Genomic DNA, 17,994 nt, shown 5'->3' with positions numbered 1-17,994 from the left:
TTAAAAAAAAATGTGGGGCAAAATTGGCGTTAACGATGGCACCTGTGGGGGAGAGAACGTGTTGGAGAGCAAAGCTGGGGGCAGAGCTGATAAAAGGCTGCTGCCCCAGCATCTGCTGTCCTGGGGATGGGGTGTTGAGTTCCTAGGCTGGGAGCACAGCCTGGGACATGAGGTGTGAAGGCGCAAATGGAGCCCCCGTGCTGTGAGCAGAAGGCTGCGAAGGTCTCTCTAGCTGAGGTCCTGAGGTGCTTCGAGCACCCCATAAGTGAGGAGCAAGCCTGGGCTATTTGCTTTCAGTGCTGCTGCAAAATGAAGCAATTGGCACAGGGGCTGTACTCATCGCTCCATTCTGTGTTCATAAAAGGCCCTGGGAGCATCTTTATCCATGCTGATGGTACTGCTTCCTTCAGGGTGTACCATAAGTCTGGTAAGAGCACGAGCAGCTGAAGATGCTAGGTGTTGTTACTGTAACTGGCTGAAATTTAGGGGCAAAGTGGGAGAAAATATTTTTTCTCTTTCCTCCTCTGTATGTTTTTCAGGGTGTTCTGACTTTATAGGCTGTTCTGCTGCCTATTTTTTATTTTAAAGGACTGTAGATGAGCGATGATGCAGAGGTATAGCCTGCTTTTTTTAAGTAATGCTTTAGTGAGTTACTTATTTCAAGGGAATAGCTGGAATTAAAGTTTGTTACAGCTTACATTGAAAGAAATTATTCAAAATAAAGCCTCAGATTGTTTTATGCCCAGTTCCATTCACCTTCTGAGCTATAGCTCCCTTGTATTAACTCTCACAGCAAATCTAAAACTGACTTTTTTATCACTGTGTGCAGCTAGCAGACAGCAACAAGCTTTGTCTTATGTAGTTGCACTACTGCAGAGTTCAGTGCTCTGAGGGGGCAAGAGTGTGTAGTAAAGAAAGAAGATAAACATCCCTGGCCTTCCTTGTGGTTAGATACCTCCAAGCAGACAAAAGGAAGTAACCAGCAGCAGTTAGTTTGGGGCTAATGCTCAGAGTAAATAAAGAGTATCTGGTATTGCTCTGCAGCAGTCTCAAAATGCAGACCTGGTTTCCTCCGGTAGGATTGACCTTACCAAGAAGGATTTGTTTCCTTACTACCAAGAACTCTCCCAATTTCTCTCTCTCAACAGGGATTCTAAAAGCTGTTTATCAATGTCTACGCAGCTATCTTCCCCTTACCTCCTCTCTTGTTTCCCTTTCAGATGTTGGCAGCATTCAGCAGTCAGAGGACAAGGTAAACCTGTCTCTTTGCCTTCATATGTGTGCAGATACAATTCTGCTGTAGTAGAAGGCCAGCCGGGGAGAGGCTGGTGTCTAAAACTGTCAAAGTGTTTATACTTGCTGAGCGTGGTGGGAGTCACTGTCCCCTGCAATCTGGAAAACAAAACAAAATGCTAGAAGTGAACTCAAGGAAAACAAAGAGTCTGTGAAACAAGGTGCACAGATGCTGCTTGCTGTGGAATAGCCTACAGACTTTTTGTCTTGGTAACAGATTGTTTAGAGGTGCTGGATAAATCATTTAAAAGCTTGAAATAGCTTATCTGGGGAGTGTTTCAGGTTACTTGATAAGCACCTAGTTGTTTTTTGAGCTCTTCTCACCCTAAGCGGTGTGCTCAGCAGTGAGGGGCAGCAGAGGGCCCCCCATGGCTGGGAATTGAGGGCTGTGAAGGTCATTCACAACAATACTTGGTGCTGCACTGCTTCCTCGGCCTCTGCAGCTGCTGGAGTACTTGGGAGTGGTGATCTATGAAGCCCTGGACTGGGGAATCGACAGCCAAGTGGAGCGAGAACTGAGTGAACCCCTGGAGAAGCTGCTCTGCCTCATGCTGAAACTGGATGACGAGGCAATGAAGCCAGCGGTCACCCTGCAGGATGTTATCAAGGTTTCTATCTTTCTGCTTAGTAAATACAGCAGCTTTGGAGGAGGTGAAGGTTAACAATGCTGTTAACCAAGATAATAGACCATTTTGTGGGAAAAGCTGGGTAGCTTGTGGGAGGACATAGAGGGAACATGTGGCTCTCCCATCAGAAGAGGAAGGCAAAAACATTTTAGGTGCACTCAGGTGCCTATGGAAAAGAACTAAGAAGGAAGACTGAGCATGGCTCTTGCAGCTCTGTTTTCTGTTAATAGTCACCAAAGGCCGTATTCAATACCTAGATGGCTGTGGACAAGTGACTTGTTTCAATATCCATAATATTTGGTCTCTGCAAGAGGACTCTGATGTCATAAATTAACAGCTTCCTCTCAGCCATAAATTAAGGGTACAAGGAACTTTTCATGCCCCAGTCTGATCAGGGTAGGGGAGCAAGGGGGAGAAAGAACATGAGAAGTGACTGCACCTGCTGTGTTTTGTATGTGTGTTGGAAGCTTTCCCTTCCAGGCACTTATTTCAAAGCACAAATTATGGAGAACAAGATAGATAAGTCACACACCGCTACTTAAGTTGTTGTACATATAAGATTAGGCATCTTGCTTCTTCGCTCCTCTGTATCTGCAAGAGAACAAACAAAAAGATACAAAGGAACTGAGGAAGATGACTTTTAACCATACATCAAGCAATTGAATTTTGCTTTCTTCCTGCCTTCCATTTTTTTTTCGTTTCAAAATCTCTTTTAAATAACTCCATTTCTTTCAGGCCTGTGAGGAGCACTTGTCCATGCCTTCTGAGGCAAAGAGCCATTATGAAATGACCTGTAGGAGTCTTTTTACTGAATTCATGGAACTTCAGAAGCTTGTCTCCATCATCCAGACCTCCAAAGAGGTATATTTGCAATCACCCCTTAGCTACTATCCTTTCTACCTGCATAAATTGATCTAATTATAAATTAATCTTCCCGTTGCACTAGAAACAGAATACCTAGCTGACGGTGTATTTTGATGACATTAATAGCTTCTGTCTCTGCATTGCAGTAGTAGTTTATTGTAGTTTTTGAATGTCTGGGTATTTGGGGCTTCTAAGCTTTTCAGTGTTAATAATTTATACTGGATAGATGGGAAAGCCCTGGACAGCACAATGTAACGACCTCATGTGCTTGCTTCTCAGAGTCTGAGAAAAATGGATGTTGAAGATTTGCTGGAAACCCCCCTGCAGAAAAAGGAAAAACAGTGGGTAAGGGATTTAATTCCTTCATTATGGTAGGTTGGGCTTTTTTTTTTTTTTTTTTTTTTTTGTCTACCCATGCTTCTGTGAGGTTTTCCAATGACTCTTTAAAAAACAAAGAAGGGAGCTTGAACACCAACAAAACTTCTTAGGTTATTCAAGAGCCTAAGTGGTTAAAGACTTGTCTGCCAAACAAGCTGGGAGTGAACTTGAAGTTAAATTATTTCATGTGTTTACCTCATGCGGACACTTATTCTGCACAAAGAGCCTCTTTGTGGTTCAATTTAAACCACTTCTAAAAGTGAAATTGGAGGCACTCTTTGGAATAAGTGTCCACAAGTAGTTACTCATGCTGTTTCTTCCTGAAAATGAGCCCCAAACTCCATATCTTGGCAGGAATTGATACCTGCCAAAAGCAGTCCGCTCCTTTCTGTAGCTGGATTGACAACTCCCAGAAATCTGATCTGTTGGTGGTAGGAGTAAGGTGGATGAGATCACTTTTAGTATGTGGGGTCTGTGCTGGTTCAGGGCTGGAGAGACTGAAGGCAGTTGGTAGCTCTGACCATCCTTTTGAGCTTCAGCGGCTAAAAAAAGGGCAGAAAATAGGGGGAGGCTGGAGATGTAGCTCCTACCTCCTGCTCATGTCCTTTCTTGTCCTCCATTCTGTCCTGGGGATCTTGGACTGTGTGTTCGGGGTGGAGAAAGCAACTCACTCTGTTCTTTTCAAGGCCCTACATAGTTAGGGCTCAATCAGAAACAAATAGCTCTTCTGGCTGGAGCTCTGCCCGGCATAAACAAATGCACTGTAGACTGGAGTCTGCGGAGACAAACGGCAAGCCCCGAGAGACTTGTGGACTCGCTCCCTTTGTCTAAATAGCACTTGCTTTGAAGCGTGCTCAAACTATTCGTATGAAAATGTTTGTGAAATGTGTGTTTGGGCATATTCTCAATTTTGTGATCTATTAAAATAAACTGGCAAGCTATCTCAAACCACAAACTCATCAACAGCAGTTGATGCTCTTTTCTGCAGGGAATACATGAATAAATACATGGGCTTTGCCGTGTGGCCTGAAGGCCAGTGTATTTGGCCTCTGCTCCTTCAGGAGACATAAATTCCAAAAGCAGGATGTCTGTTGCAAATCCTCTGCCTCTAGTTTCCAAGTCCCTATGCACCAGTTGCTTGCATCGTTCTGACACAATCTTGAGTTTAAAATAACCAGGGTGCCAACTTTGCTGGGATCCCACAGATTGGAGCTGATGCCTTGAGCGGTGCCAAGCAGTTAGTGCTGTCTGTGGACCAGGCTTTTCCATCCTGACTGCTCTGAAACAGGCCTTCCGAAACACAAGCCACAAGCTGATATCGTGCAGGGCTGTACCATCTCAGCAGAGCTTACCGTGTGTGTCAGAAGACACTCTTCACCTTGAAATCTAGGCACTGAGACCTCTTAGGAACAGCTATCTTCCCATTCATCTCTTGAACGGAATGAAATATGTTTAGTGTTGTACAGGAAGCAAACACTGATCAGTTTGCCCAGCTCTTTCTTCAGTAGGACTTGGAGACTTTTTTTTTTGTGTTCACCTAAACAATAATTATGTTAATCCAGGAGATGTGGCTAGTGTGTGGCTACTGTCTGACGGCTCTGCTTGTCTGGAGTTGAGATACAACTGTTCCAAAGCCTGGCTAAAACAGTCCAGCTAAGCTTCCTCCTTGAAGGCAGCCCATCAGTCAGAGCTTGCATAAGACTTTTCTGATATTATACCAAGATACCTGAAGGGGTAAGTTGAGAGAAGGTGCTTCATCCTGTAAGTGAAAGACGGAGAGGAATTCAAGTCAGGAGTTTTGTTCTGAGGCAGTTTTCTAAAATGTTTTGCTTCCCTTTCACTGTTTATAATACAATCACTCGTTCTTACTCAATTTGCCTTTGGGATCCAGATAAGCTGTTGACTTAGCACTTCCATTACAATGTTGTCTAAACAGGCTATTGAGTGGATTATGGTTTTTTTTTTCCTGTCTCAACTTTTGTTGGGTTATCCTGCATGCCTGAGCATCCTGTGGAAACAGGTATTAATACAGGAAGAGGATGAGCAGATGTCAGTGTTATCAGATTGTGTCTCCAGGCTGAAAAAGCTAACATAAGCAGCTGCAAAAGTGGAGATCTTTTTCCCTCTGTCTCTCTTCTTCTCTTTTTCTCTTTGGTCCGTGGGCCCTTCAGTCCTTGGTTCCTGAAAATTCAGAGGACTTTAATGGTAAGGTTTGGGATTTCATTCTCAGTATTTCCTAGGAGGTAATAAAATGGAGAAGGATGAAAAAACAGAACAACAAAAAAAAAATCGTCTAGCACCCGTAGTACTTCCAAGAAGTACTTATTCAAGAAAATGTGTCTAGGTACCTAGTAAGAGCAGCTGCTTTGCTGAAGTACGTTCATAAAGTTGATGACAAAATTCAGGAATGAGCTGGAGAGCCAGCTCACTTATTGTAAAGTGACTTCTGTAAAGAGAAGCAATTCTCCATCTTGGTACTGTGCCCTGCAAGTGGGTTGAAGGGGGCTGTTAAGGACGCATTTCTATCTTTCTGCAAGACCTCAGCTGCTAAGTGTGCCCTGTTACAGGGAGGGTGAGAATGCTGCTCTGTGTGTTTCTGCCTGCTCTTGACTTGTCCCTCCCTGGGCTCTCCTAGGCACCCCTGTGGCCCAGTGTCATCTGTGAGCTGCAGGGTGGTGTGAGGCTGCGCAAGGCCACCGAACGGCCACAGCACCCTGCTCCGCTCAAAGAGCGTGCCCGCTCCCCCTATGAATTACTTCTGGATGACATTCAGCACAAGAGGTACAACCTTCGGAAGGTGAGTGACTGACCGACTACAGTCCGTGGACAGCTTTGAAACCACCTGCTGTAATTACTTGGTTTCTAAACAATCCTTGCTGAAACCTGTTCCCCAAATCTTGTTTTAAAGTCTTTCTCAAAGGTACTCCTAGTCCAGAACTGTCCGGAGCTTCCTCTCAGCTCAATATTTGATCACCACATTTATCCATCTAAACACTTTATTTCCAGTACCGTTTTATTTCAGGAGTAGCCAGACTTTTATGAAGCTGGATGGTAAGCTTGTTCTCCCTCCAGGGCAGCAGCTCCATGAAACAGACGTTTGCCTGCTTATGCTTTCTTCCTCAGACGTTTGTCTTTACAGGCTACTAGAGCTGTACTGTCTGGCATTTCTTACTAGTTTTTCTTGCCTTTTCAGCTGCTGCGGGATGCATTAAAGTATAAAATCACTTTTGAGCGAGTGCTCTGCTCGGCCTCGGGCAGAGGCCTGTAGGCAGTGTATACAGGCTGCTGCAGGAATTTAGGCAAGGTTTAAAAAAAAAAAAAAAAAAAAAAAAAAAACTAAATCCAAACTGCTTCCAGGGGCTGTGGTGCTGACTCAAGAGGTAGGGGCTTCCAGCAATGTTGATGGTGCTGAAGATGCCCGGATACAAAACTGACTGAGTGCCTCTGAAGGTTTGGGATGCTGTTCACTTGCTGCAGCTTGAGCTGGGAGTGATGAGCAGATCTAAAACATTGGCATAAGGCTTTGTGGCATTGGCGTGCTTTGCAAACAGACATCTTGGCAGAAGATGAGACAACTCTACTTGTAATAAAGAGCAATATTTTAAAAAGTGCAAAGTTTGCTTACCATGCTAGACATCAGCTTTTTTTTCCCTCCTTGATGGTGCTCCTTGAGTGCAGAGGGTTAACAGCTGCAGCTAAACCATGCGCCCCTACAGAAGTTCTCACTTCTCTTGGCTGTGTCTCCAGCCTTCAGAAAAGGCTCTGGCATTTGTCTGGAGACTGATAATTTGTTCAATAAATAAATGGATAGTAGCAGAAGGGAGAAAATACATCACAACTACTTGCATTTTTTTGCAATGCACGACAGAATCATTGCACTGTGCAGTACAAAACTGTAGCTCCAGGTGGCAGGATGAACTGCCTTTTGATTTCTTTTTTTCTTCCCGGGGTTGATGAGAAGCACAAGCTTGAATCTGAAGTCACAAATGCTAGAAGAAAGCATGGAGTACTTACTACTTAGGCCTTTGTTTGTGAAAGCTCTTAAGCGAGGATTTCCCCATCCGCTACTTTAAACTTCTGTAGCGAACAGTGGTCTAATTTGCAAATGAATGAAAGCCCAGCTAGTGTGGGAAGCTGTTGTGTTGTTCTACCTGCACTCCCACGTGTTCTGCAGTTGTACACCGGGGGGGGGGGGGGGGGGGTGGTAAATAGCATAGCCTTCAAGTAAGAATAAGAGAAGTAGGTAGCTAAAGGTGTGCACGTACAGCTTGACTTCTTTTCTGCGGTGCTCCCCTCTGCAGCAAGCACCTCATCATTCTGTATTTCCCTGTGCCATTTTTTATGCCTTCCCCACATTCCCCATTCCCAAATCCTGACTATTCACTGTGCCACTGACTAGAAGGATGTACAAGGAGCAGAGAAAACCTTATTGCTGAAGCATAACTTCTGTTCTTTCAGGTGATCATCGAGCAAAAACGCAGGACCCCCAGTGATGATGTAGCTGCTCCCAAGCCTCATCTAAAACCTGTAGGTGACCTGGTGCTGCATCTAATGAGAGCAAAACAAGATGACCTCAGAGCTGACGGGATGTTTTCTAGTAATATGGAGTTAATGTCTTAGTTATTGGCTTGGGTTTGGGAGAGGCATTTATGAACCATGCTTAAATTCTGGGCAGACCCTCTGCCAACAGGCCGTGTTAGGAATATGGTAGGTGACAAATCTTCAGAGGAGAAAGCTGATCAGTCTCCCTATTTCTGTTGCTGTTTCTTCCATCTGGAACACTTTGTGGTCCTGAAAATACCCCATAATCTTTGATCAAGCTTTCTCTCTAATCTGGGAGTTGGTAAAGGTATTCTACAGGAAACACATTATCTAAAGCTTCTCACATGCTTCAAAAACCTAGAAAAAGGTATGGAAAGCACAAGTGTACAGGGCCCAGTGCCCTCTGTTAGTGAGAGGCAGCTGTAGAACAGTGCCATTGCTGAAGATGGAGTTGTCACCACTGGTCTCACTCTTTCTACTGGCTCTTTCTGGTGCTATGCTCTGCCTGCAGGTGCTGCAGAGGAAGCTGAAAGAGTGCGTGCCGCAGGAGTCCAGGAGGCACGAACAGCTCCTGGCAGAAATAAAACAACCACAGATGCTTTGGCCATCCACAGCAAGGGAAAGTGGGGGCAGGCCCAAAGGTACCTGATCCAAGTGAAGTCACGACTGACAAAAAATAATGGATGGCCTTTGAAATGAAAGCCCACTTTTTTTTTTTTCTCCCCCGTAGCATATAATACAAGGAAGATGGGAATGCAAAGTTTATGTTGATAAAGGTGATATGGCATAAGAATTTTCTAGAAAATCTGCTTGTGGCACATTAAGACTTGAAAATGTTTCAACTTATCCCTTTTTTAGGGGGTTCAAATTTGTCAGCTAAGTTAGAGAACAAGATTTTAACCATCACCTGAAACTAAAGGCTACCTAAGAGAACAAAGTCAAACCAAATACCAAATTCTGATACGCGGGTATAAAATCTGTTATTTTCTTGCCACAGCACAGTATCTTACTGTGTGTGTGTATTTTTCTTCCCCTCTCCCAACCCTCAGAAATGCCTCTGATGCCCAAAATCTCCTTGAGATCTCCAAGTGATTGTTTCTTAACATTTCAAGATGCCAGTACAGAGTTTAAAACTGTCAACGCTATAGCACAGCAGCTGGGACCAGAAGTTCAGGTAAGGCTTTAAATGAAAGGACTGGAGAGGTAAATAATCTGGTATAGGCTCTGGATCTGTACGCACACATCCTAGAACATGAGGTTTAAATCTTAGTGTGAGTAATCTTGCCCCTCTAAAGTGAATAAACATGATGTTATTAGGTTCACTGAAGTCCTTGCCTCTACAGAAGCTCATGTGATATTTAAACACTTCATTGTGGCATGACTGCAGCCTATAAAAACTAACTTCTGATCTGGTCTCTAAAGCTAGGGCTTGAGGAAGTCTTGATACGCACAGAAGTTTGACAAATATGGGCCAAAACTACTCTCACTTTACCTCACAGTGAGGCGATTGCTAGGAATACTTATTTGCACTTCACCTGATTTATTTTCTGGAACCAACTTTACTGGTGAATTCCCACTCTTCTGCCTGTGGAGCAACTAAGGGAGTATCATTCTTCAGTAAACTGGGATATGTGGTCCCTGGGTTCCTTAACTCCACAGACTACTCATGAAAAGCTTCACTGCTTGAGTCTGGGATTCAGTCTGAGCGTAGTCGGAAATTCTGTGGAACAGAATTTGAGCCCTAACACATCATGTCTAGCACAGATGCTCTGGCAAACAAACAGCAATCTGTTTTCTGTAAACATCTGCCTGGAATACAATTGCTTAACTGAGGAAAACGGATATGAATTAATAAAAGCAGAAAAATGTAGCTATATTTGCACAAGTCCGTGCTACTTGTAGGAGTGTTTGAGGAGCACGTGGTTGGTGTATTACTGTAAGCTGGAAGGACCTTCTTTATGGAGACTGCAATATGGTCGAATTGTGTTTCTACTTCTCTAGCAAAGCTAGGAAATGCTGTCTAGCCTACAGCATTAGGTTTAAACTGGGTTACTGGGGCATAGTTTTTTGTTCTCCAGTGTTGCTACGTGTGAGCCGGAGCCAAGGAAATGGCAAGGTACTCTGAAAGCTGTAAAGGAAGAATCTAGTGAATTTGGTTCCTGACCAGATAAAGTGAAAATCTGCATTGAGCTAAGTGAGGGAGATAACAGAGGAATCTGAAATTTCACCAGCTTGACCAGAGCTTCCTTGCTGGGGGGAATTAACTTGTAATTGCCTCTGGGAACACAAAGTTTCTAAATGTACTACTTTTTTTTTTTTTCTCCCCTCCACTTCTGACTGAGCCTTGGACTATATCTGTTCAGTTCTGGGTCCTGGGTTCTGTTTAGCAGCAGCACTTCTGAGCAAGTGGACTTGGTCTCTCTTGTATGCAGCTTAAGAACCCCTTGTCCTCTGATCTACAGGAACCTACTCCCAAGCTGTCTTCCAGCACCCACCTTGCCTCAGCCAGGTCATCAGTAGTGTCCGACAACAGCACAGGTCAGTATCCTTTTTGCTGCAAATTCAAACCAGGTGGTGATAAAGCACAGTCAGCATCAGTGCCTGCTGGGCTGCTAAAGCCTTAGGTTGGGGCTCACTGTGCTACACCTCTCTGCTCACCTAAAGACACTTGACAGGAGAAGCTCCAACACCAAGTAATGAATTTAAGGAGATGCACTTAGAAAACCATTCCTCCGCAGTTGACTAAAGCTTGTATGGCTCCTGCAGCTTCAAAACAATGATAGCGTGTCCCCAAAGGCATAACTGGAAATCACAGTAAAAGCTAAATGAACTGTTCAAATGTTCAAGAAGAAAGTGCACTGTGATCTTATTTAGCTAAATGGTGCTAACTATTGAAAACTCATCACTCTACTGACAACCGTAATTACTGTAACCTCTGCTTTTTGTGATCAGGGCAGATGGAGGTTGAGGGTGGGGGAAAGTAGGCCTTGCTGCTTTCAGAAGGAGGGGTCTTGAGCAGTCACCTTTTGGGGAGAATATTTAGAAGCTGCCACTCCTTTCTTCTGTAATCCAAAACTCTCTCTTCCTGCCCAGGTCTCACTGCAGATTGTACACATCCTCCCATGAGTGCACCCACGCTAGCAGGCATCAAATCTGACTGTTTCCTGAACACTGGCCAACAGCAGCTGCCTCCTTACAGAGGAAGATCCAAATCTTTAGAGAGTGGCCTTCAAAGCAGGGAACTTGTAAGTAGGGCATATCAGCTGGCAAGCTGTTCTGATGCATTCTGGAGTCACCACCAGATGTACCTTGAACCTTGTGCATGCAGTGATCACGTTACATTGGTTTTACTTAAGCCACATTGTGTGCTAATCTGAAGTTGGGATATTTATTGTTTCCTTGGAGATAGTGTAAAACAAGGATGTATGCTGTAGTGTCCTTGTGGGGTTTTCTTATAGTTCAGTTTGAATGATATGAAAGAGTCCTTGCTCATGTAAGACAAAAATGCAACTTCATTACTTGAAAGCATCTGTTAAGGCTTCCTCAAGCAGCCTGTGGTTGGCAGTGGGATGGTCGTGCATTCTCCATCTCCCCTCTGTCTAGACTTCTATACATTCACGAGCATCCTTTCAGCTGCATTAAGAGGAACCAAGTGGCTGACAACATGTAGATAGCAAAGCATCAGTGACTTCTAAATGTATGTAGTGTTGAAGTGATCAGACTTTAAATGTGGGAGTGATGCTGGGTTTGTGCTCTTTTGTGCCACCTTCTGAATCGTGGTCTAGCCCTGTTCTGCCCTGACAAATAAAAGCACTAGATAAAAGCACTTTTCTTTCCTGGTTGACAACCAAGCCATATCCCCCATTTGTGTGGGCTGACGGCTCTCTTGGGAAAGATAAGGCAAGAGCGTCACACTGAGGAAAGGGACGCTGTGCCTAGGTGAGGAGGGGCCAGGGTGCCACCTTTGCTGTGCTCTGTATCCCAGGAGAGAAGTCCCAAGAGACTGGCTGTGGAGATGGGATTAACTGCTATGGGGACCGAAGGACCTGCTTCAGGAAGCTGCCTGCATTCTTGTCTATAAGCTTAAAAACTACAGCAGGGCTCCCCGTAGTGTTCTTTACTAGTATTGTCAGTCAACGCCTACTGCCTATCGCTAGCAGAACTGCGTTTTGGGGACAAACGCTGCTGAGCCTCCTGGGACCCGATTTTGAAGATGACTTCCCCAAATACATGTGCCTTCAGCTTTCCCTGATGCTTAACTCCTGTCTTTGGATAGGACTGTCACCTTCCTAGGACGTGGACATCACCAACCATTGCTGAACTGATTGGAACCAGATATGCAATGAGAGTGCTGGAAGGGGAAGGCTTCTCCCAAGGAGGCAGTGATGGTGTCTCTTCAAGAGCAAAGGTAAGTTTCTTCTCCTTGTTGTTGAAATCTTTTAATATTTGTGCTGTGATGACTTCTAATCAAACATACGCTGTGTAAGTTGCCTAGGAAGTAACCCAGCCATTGCTAAATACTTCTTGACTGTTATTTCTGTGATCAGAACTGTTCCTGTTGGCCAGCTCTGAAATCACAAAAATATCGACTGGGATTTGGTACTTGGTGAAGCAAAGGCTGTTAACTCCCACAGCTGAGTTGTACTGATGTGAACCACCCTGCTGAGCAGTGGATGCAAAGGCTGAGGAGAGGAGGGGGCAGGGAACAACCTGCAGCACAGGACTGCTGGCTGCCCACTTGTTTGTTCACCCAGTCTGCTCTAGAGGGCTTGTTCCATCAAGCCCCCCTAGAGTAGATGTCTTCATTGCAAGCCCTTTGCATCACAGATGTGAAGAGGTTCATGAGGCTTGTTTTGAGGACCAGCTTCTTGCCCTCACTTTACTTAGCAGACAGTTCTGCTAGTGCAGCTCTGATATTTCCCCACCCTCTTTATCTCGTGCTCCTGGATCCGTTTTCTTCTCACCTTACTCGCCGACCCTGCTTTAACTTGCCTCTCTCTGCCTATGCTAAAATGGCTCTCTTACCCCCTTTGTGTTCTTGCTGCTGGAGTTTTTTTAGCTTTCTCAAGCTCTGTTTCTCAAGATAGTATCACTTCTGACTGCCAGCTGTGTGTGAATGTTCTTTTTTATAAAGTTCAAGCGACTCATCAGCTTCCTTATGACTCATTTTTTTTCTTGCTTCAGGATTGGATTCAAAGTTGCCCTGACTTAATCTCTTTGGGATTGCTGCAGTCTACCTCAAAGAATGTCTCTCTTCTTCCCTCTCTTAACTAGCTACTGTTACACTCTTGCACAATACAGCTATTGTTTGTTCAAGAGCCTTTTTTTAAACTCCTGTTGTCTGGCAGCTGCCCCAAACCTCTGCATCATAAAAACACAGGCTTACAAATAAGGCTCTTTTTGCCTTTTTAGCCGTTAATTCCTGTCTCTCCGCTATCCGTCATTGGATCTCTGTTTTTGTATGTGGATCTAAAGCCTTTAGAAGGTTAGTTTATATGCTTGCTCTTTGGCAGGCAGTGGATGCTGTTGGTAGGAAGATATTTCCCGTTGGCATTCACAAATAACTTTCCATTCCACAGATCTGTTTCAGCTGCCGTAAGCAGATGTTTCTTAAGTGGCCTTACAGCTGTTACCTCTGCAGCAGGTGAGCTGGTACAAAAGGACTGAATGAGGAGGGAGAAGAGTGAAAGAACAGTACTGAAATACTCAGTGTTCAAACAGTTGTAGCACTTGGATGGGAACGGGTTCCCTAGCCTTTCAGTTTTGCCTTACTACACAAGCCCGGCTGAAGTGTCTACAGCTGCAGAGAAGATGGAAAAGCTTGCCCCTGAAGTGGTACCAGTATTAACTCCTAGTATTAAGCTAGCAATAACTGAATTTACTGTGCTATCAGTAGACTTGATTCTTCTCAGCAATTACTCCATTCGTTTTACTCTGTAGGTTGCACTTCAGTCAAGGGCTTGAGAGGTTTTGCAGCAGAATCTTCCATTTAGGACTGGAAAAGCGAACTCCAGACCTTGTGACTGGGAAAGAAGTTGGACCAAATAGCGTCTACTTATTTGTCAGGGGTTTTCTCCTCATGGGAGAGAAGAATTTATTTCCTTCAGGCTCACTTAAATCTATGTGAAGCAGCAGCAAAGCACTGAACTGGTTTCAAGCAAACCACTGGGAGTTTAGTAACTGGTGTTAGTGCTGGGTGAAAAGCAGGGGGTACTTACAGACAATGCCTTCAAGCTATGAATGCTGATGTGCTTCAGCTGACTAAAACTACCATAAATAGGAGGGCTGGAAAACCAAATGGGGTGTTCTAGACTTGTTCGCTTTGCCATCAAGTGATTGTGCCACAATCACATGTTAAGGCCGCTTTGGGAAAGTCACCCTTAGCTACAGCATTGGTATCTGCTGAGCTTTACTCAAATGATAATGCTGGGAATTTTTTTCTCTTAGTGTCGTCTGCTGTGACTGCTGCATCAAGGCAAGTCTAGTCTTTAAAACAGCAAATCTTTTTTGTTTTCAGTTTTTTTTTTTTTTCATTTTCTGCACCTCACCTAGTCATAGGAAGCTTTCTTTCACCCCACTGATACCTCAAATCTACCCTCTAGCTTTTCTTTCTAAGAAAAGAAAAGAGGTCATAATACAAGGTGCAAAAGCAGCCAGGAAAGACAGACTATTCAGCTGAAACAGCTCTGGCTCCTCTTTCTTTGATCCTGTGTAAAGTGGTTGGGATTACTCCGTGCTCTATTTATACAAGGGTCAGGGAGTTCACTGCATTAATGTTTATCTTGTAAGTGCAGTAATAAATCAACTACATGCCATGCAAATTTTCTTGCTAAGAAGGAGGTTTTCCTTGAGAACTTGGGTGACTTGTGCTGTGATTGTAGATGTCCGTGCCCTTCAGAACGTGTCTTCATCTCCCACTCCACTTCTTAAAACTTGTGAGGCTCTCCAGAGAGGAAGACCCAGCTACTCAAGAGCAGAAGAACTCAGAGCTGCTGCATGAAGTAGAGCACTGGGAGTGTTCTAGGTAAGCCGGGACAAATATGGTTTCACCTTGAAAGGTGGTACCTGTTACTTGTATATGCAAATCAACAAACATGATAGCAACTGCCCTGTGTAGTCCTGTGCTGGTCAACTGAATGTTATGCTGGATGATTCATCTAGCTACTGGTCTAATGGATCTACAGTTCTCTGAAAGCATTATGGGTTGTAGATGACCAAAGGGAGGATGTGTAGGTGCTGTGAAATCCATTTTACTCTGTAGCTGTCAGGTTTCCAACACTGATTCGGCAGTGTCCATGTTAGCCAAGACATAAAATTACTTCTGATAGCTTAATTTGTATGATAATTTCCAGACTCCATTACATTCTATATCCATGATAGCTGTGGGTGTGTTACTACAACCCAGCAATAGCTTCTCTTTCCCTAGAACTAAAAATATGTGAATGGTCTCAGGTATAACTGAAGAGCAACACAACAAATGGTTTCCTTAGTCCTCCCACACACATACTAATATACCCTTTCCTTTCTGTCCCTGAAAAGGGAATTATAGCAAAATAAGCTTCTGACAGGTCTGAGTGGAAAAGGCAGACCTTGTGAGTATAAGTGTAATATCTAGGAGTAGAAACATACCTTCTGTTCTCTTCTTTCCAAATACATGTTTGTATATGTTCCACTGGGTGAACAGGTATCTTCTCTCTGAAACCGTTCTTTAACGTAATCAAAATAGCCACAGTGGTTTCTGGTTCAAATGCTCTCACCTCAGTGGCCAAAACTCAGGGCAGTATTTACTACCGACGTTATCACTGGCAGTCCTTTGCAGATGCTGCAGAAGAGGTCTGAGTGATGGTGTTACTGCCATCCTTCCAGATGTCAAAGAAACATCCTACAGCACATGCTGTAAGGATTCAGTCATAACCTTGTACCAATCACAGATAGCATTTCAGCTAAAGGGCTGATGGATGTGTTAGTCAACAGAGAGGTGTCAGTAAATGAAGCTGCTCTGGTGCTTAGTAGCTTCCCCAGGTGGAGCTGACTGCCCCACTGAACTCATGCATTTAATTAAATCACTTAATGTTGGATCAGGCCTGGGGGAAGGGTAGAAAAGCTCCATACCCTCTAATAGCTACCTAGGTCAGTTTTCCTGATTTATTTTTTTATTTTTTTTCCCTCTCCTGCTCCAGTGTGCCTGTTATTTTGGAGCCCCATTGCCTAGCACGGCCTCTGTGCTGTTACTCGAGGACCATGGCAGACTGGCTGACTGCAGACATCTGTACTCAGTGCGAGCAGTATCTGCTGAACGTGGCTTCCAACCAACAGCAGAACATCCCTCTCAGGAGAATTTCCCAGTCTTGGACTAAACTGGAATGACTCCGCCATACATTTCTCCTGCCACTTGTTCTGTACCTGAATAACTTAAACAGCTTTATGCACTTTCTGACATAAAGGCCTGAATAAGAGACTTCCCTGCTGCTTAGTCTAAGCAGGAAGCACAGTTAGTATTTATGTATTGTGAAGTATTATAAAACATTGTGGTTTTTAGAGCTGTTTTAATTCTTTTATGTGTCTTTGGGGAAAATAAATGTTGAAGCACTATCACGCCTCTAGCATTTCCTCCTTTGCACCTGCAGTTGTCATTTTGTGGCACTGTTTACATTCCTTGCTAAGCCGACTTTGCCCTATGCCGTGAATATAGGGAAACTTTTAAGCTAAAACCTCTATTTCATTTTGCAAACAGTTACTCTTCCATGATAACTCACTACAAAGCACCTGAACTCACTGCTGTGATGAATGTAACACTGTACTGAAGGCTGTCAGGCAGCCTGCTCCATCTGTTTGCTCAGGAATTGCTCTTGATTTCTTTCTTGTGTGTGTGTGAGCTGTGTTTTGCCAGCAGAGCTCTTCACAGCACTAATCTATCTCAGTGCCATCATCACCTGAGGGAGGGTGGCTGTTTTCTAGGGAATCTTGCTTTTTGTATTGGTCTACGGCTTTGCCCTAAGCTAAACTGGACTATTGCAACCTGTGTGACACTGGAACAATAAAGAACGTTTTGGTAAATTCTTTGTGTGGTTAAAAACAGAAATGAGATTCTTTGATAGTATGTCCCAGGAACTACCTATATGGAAGCGGTGTAGGTGCTCTGCTTTGTTTTCCACAGGATTCTCTGTGGTGTGGCTTGCAGGGCCTAGATAGACAGTGCTGAAGGATATAATGGACTTGTAGTTGGAATGAGTCATACTGAAGAAAATAATGACTGCAAAGGGAAGTGAAGAGCCAGTTTCCCCAGAGAGTGCAGAAGGGAAGAAAGGCATGTTTAAGCTGAGCTCAAGGTGTGCCTCCAAACTGCCAGAAGGGTCAATATCTCCAACTGACTTGTGCTAGCCTAACTCTGCTTCCTCTAAATTGCCTGTCTGCAAGCCGATGCCTACATGCACGTTTGGGCAAGCTCTGCAAGTCAATGAATGCAGGGAAGGCTGAAGCTTTTGCTTCCTTTTGGAGCAAGTTCAAGTGTTCTCCCTTCAGTCAATTAGGAGGGGTGCAGCCTGCCTGGGTCCTCTACTGCATGTGCTAATTGCTGGTGCTGCTGGGAGGCACATCCATATCAGGCAGGTGGGCTCCTTGCAGGCTGCAGGGAATGGCAGCCAAGCCACAGCTGTGCTTGCTGGCGCGAGATGGGCACGCAGAGTGGGGCCAGGGGCATGGGGTGCTCTTGGATTCCTGCTGAGTGAGGTAGTACAGACAGAGCAAGAAATGAGCTGAGATCAGCCTGTCTTGAGTAATCTGCAAGCCCAAAGAGCCTCTCAGAGCCTGGGTACAGTAGTATGCGGGGAAAAAGGTGTCTGTATTGTGCTGATGTAGATGATTTATCAGGATAGCGAAGGCAGCTATAAGTTCTGTCTATTGTGACTTTTTTTTTTACTACTTTGTGACCCACAAGTGGTGTGAAATATCCTCACAGCAGATCAAAAAGGCAAAGGAGGAGGTAGGATGATGCTAAGGGGAAGCTTGCCTCTACTGTTTATCCCTAATCTAGCAAGCTGTCTATGCTAGTGGTTGTTGGCCCCTAAGCAGGCCAGTAAAATCTCTGTCCCCTGTACTAGAGTGATTTCTTGAACTTTAGCTTTCAACCTCAAGGCACAAAGAGCAGCACCTTTGGGGGAGGTGGAGGAGACTGTGCAAAACCTGATCAGGTTTGGAGGAAAGCATTCCCTCTGCAAAGATGCAGCAGGATTTGATCTGTCTTCTAGGCTTTTGCTGATTCTTCTCGCTATACAGACCAGAGCTTTCCCTG

At 44.4% G+C, this 17,994-nt stretch overlaps 1 protein-coding gene across 2 annotated transcripts; it reads left to right on the top strand.

The window, feature by feature from the left end:
- The first annotated feature begins 103 nt into the window (after positions 1-103).
- Positions 104-16,760, top strand: LOC118160718 (protein spire homolog 1-like). 2 transcript variants are annotated; one of them, XM_035315650.1, is made up of 16 exons: positions 104-427; positions 1,221-1,252; positions 1,737-1,901; positions 2,655-2,780; positions 3,063-3,128; positions 5,797-5,958; positions 7,620-7,688; positions 8,215-8,344; positions 8,753-8,877; positions 10,166-10,241; positions 10,797-10,948; positions 11,980-12,111; positions 13,283-13,347; positions 14,151-14,178; positions 14,585-14,727; positions 15,884-16,760. In XM_035315650.1, the coding sequence occupies exons 1-16, from the start codon at positions 187-189 to the stop codon at positions 16,068-16,070; spliced, it is 1,899 nt and encodes a 632-aa protein (XP_035171541.1). In that variant the 5' UTR covers positions 104-186; the 3' UTR covers positions 16,071-16,760. The 2 variants fall into 2 exon arrangements, 1 of the variants encoding a protein (XP_035171541.1); XR_004747644.1 differs by lacking the exon at positions 14,151-14,178 and having other exon boundaries at positions 15,884-16,022.
- The last annotated feature ends 1,234 nt before the right edge of the window (positions 16,761-17,994 follow it).

The sequence above is a fragment of the Oxyura jamaicensis genome, chromosome 1 (assembly GCF_011077185.1).
Source record: "Oxyura jamaicensis isolate SHBP4307 breed ruddy duck chromosome 1, BPBGC_Ojam_1.0, whole genome shotgun sequence".
NCBI lineage: Eukaryota > Metazoa > Chordata > Aves > Anseriformes > Anatidae > Oxyura > Oxyura jamaicensis.
The sequence above is the reverse complement of the archived record's forward strand: the minus strand, read 5'-3'. Positions and strand labels throughout refer to the sequence as shown.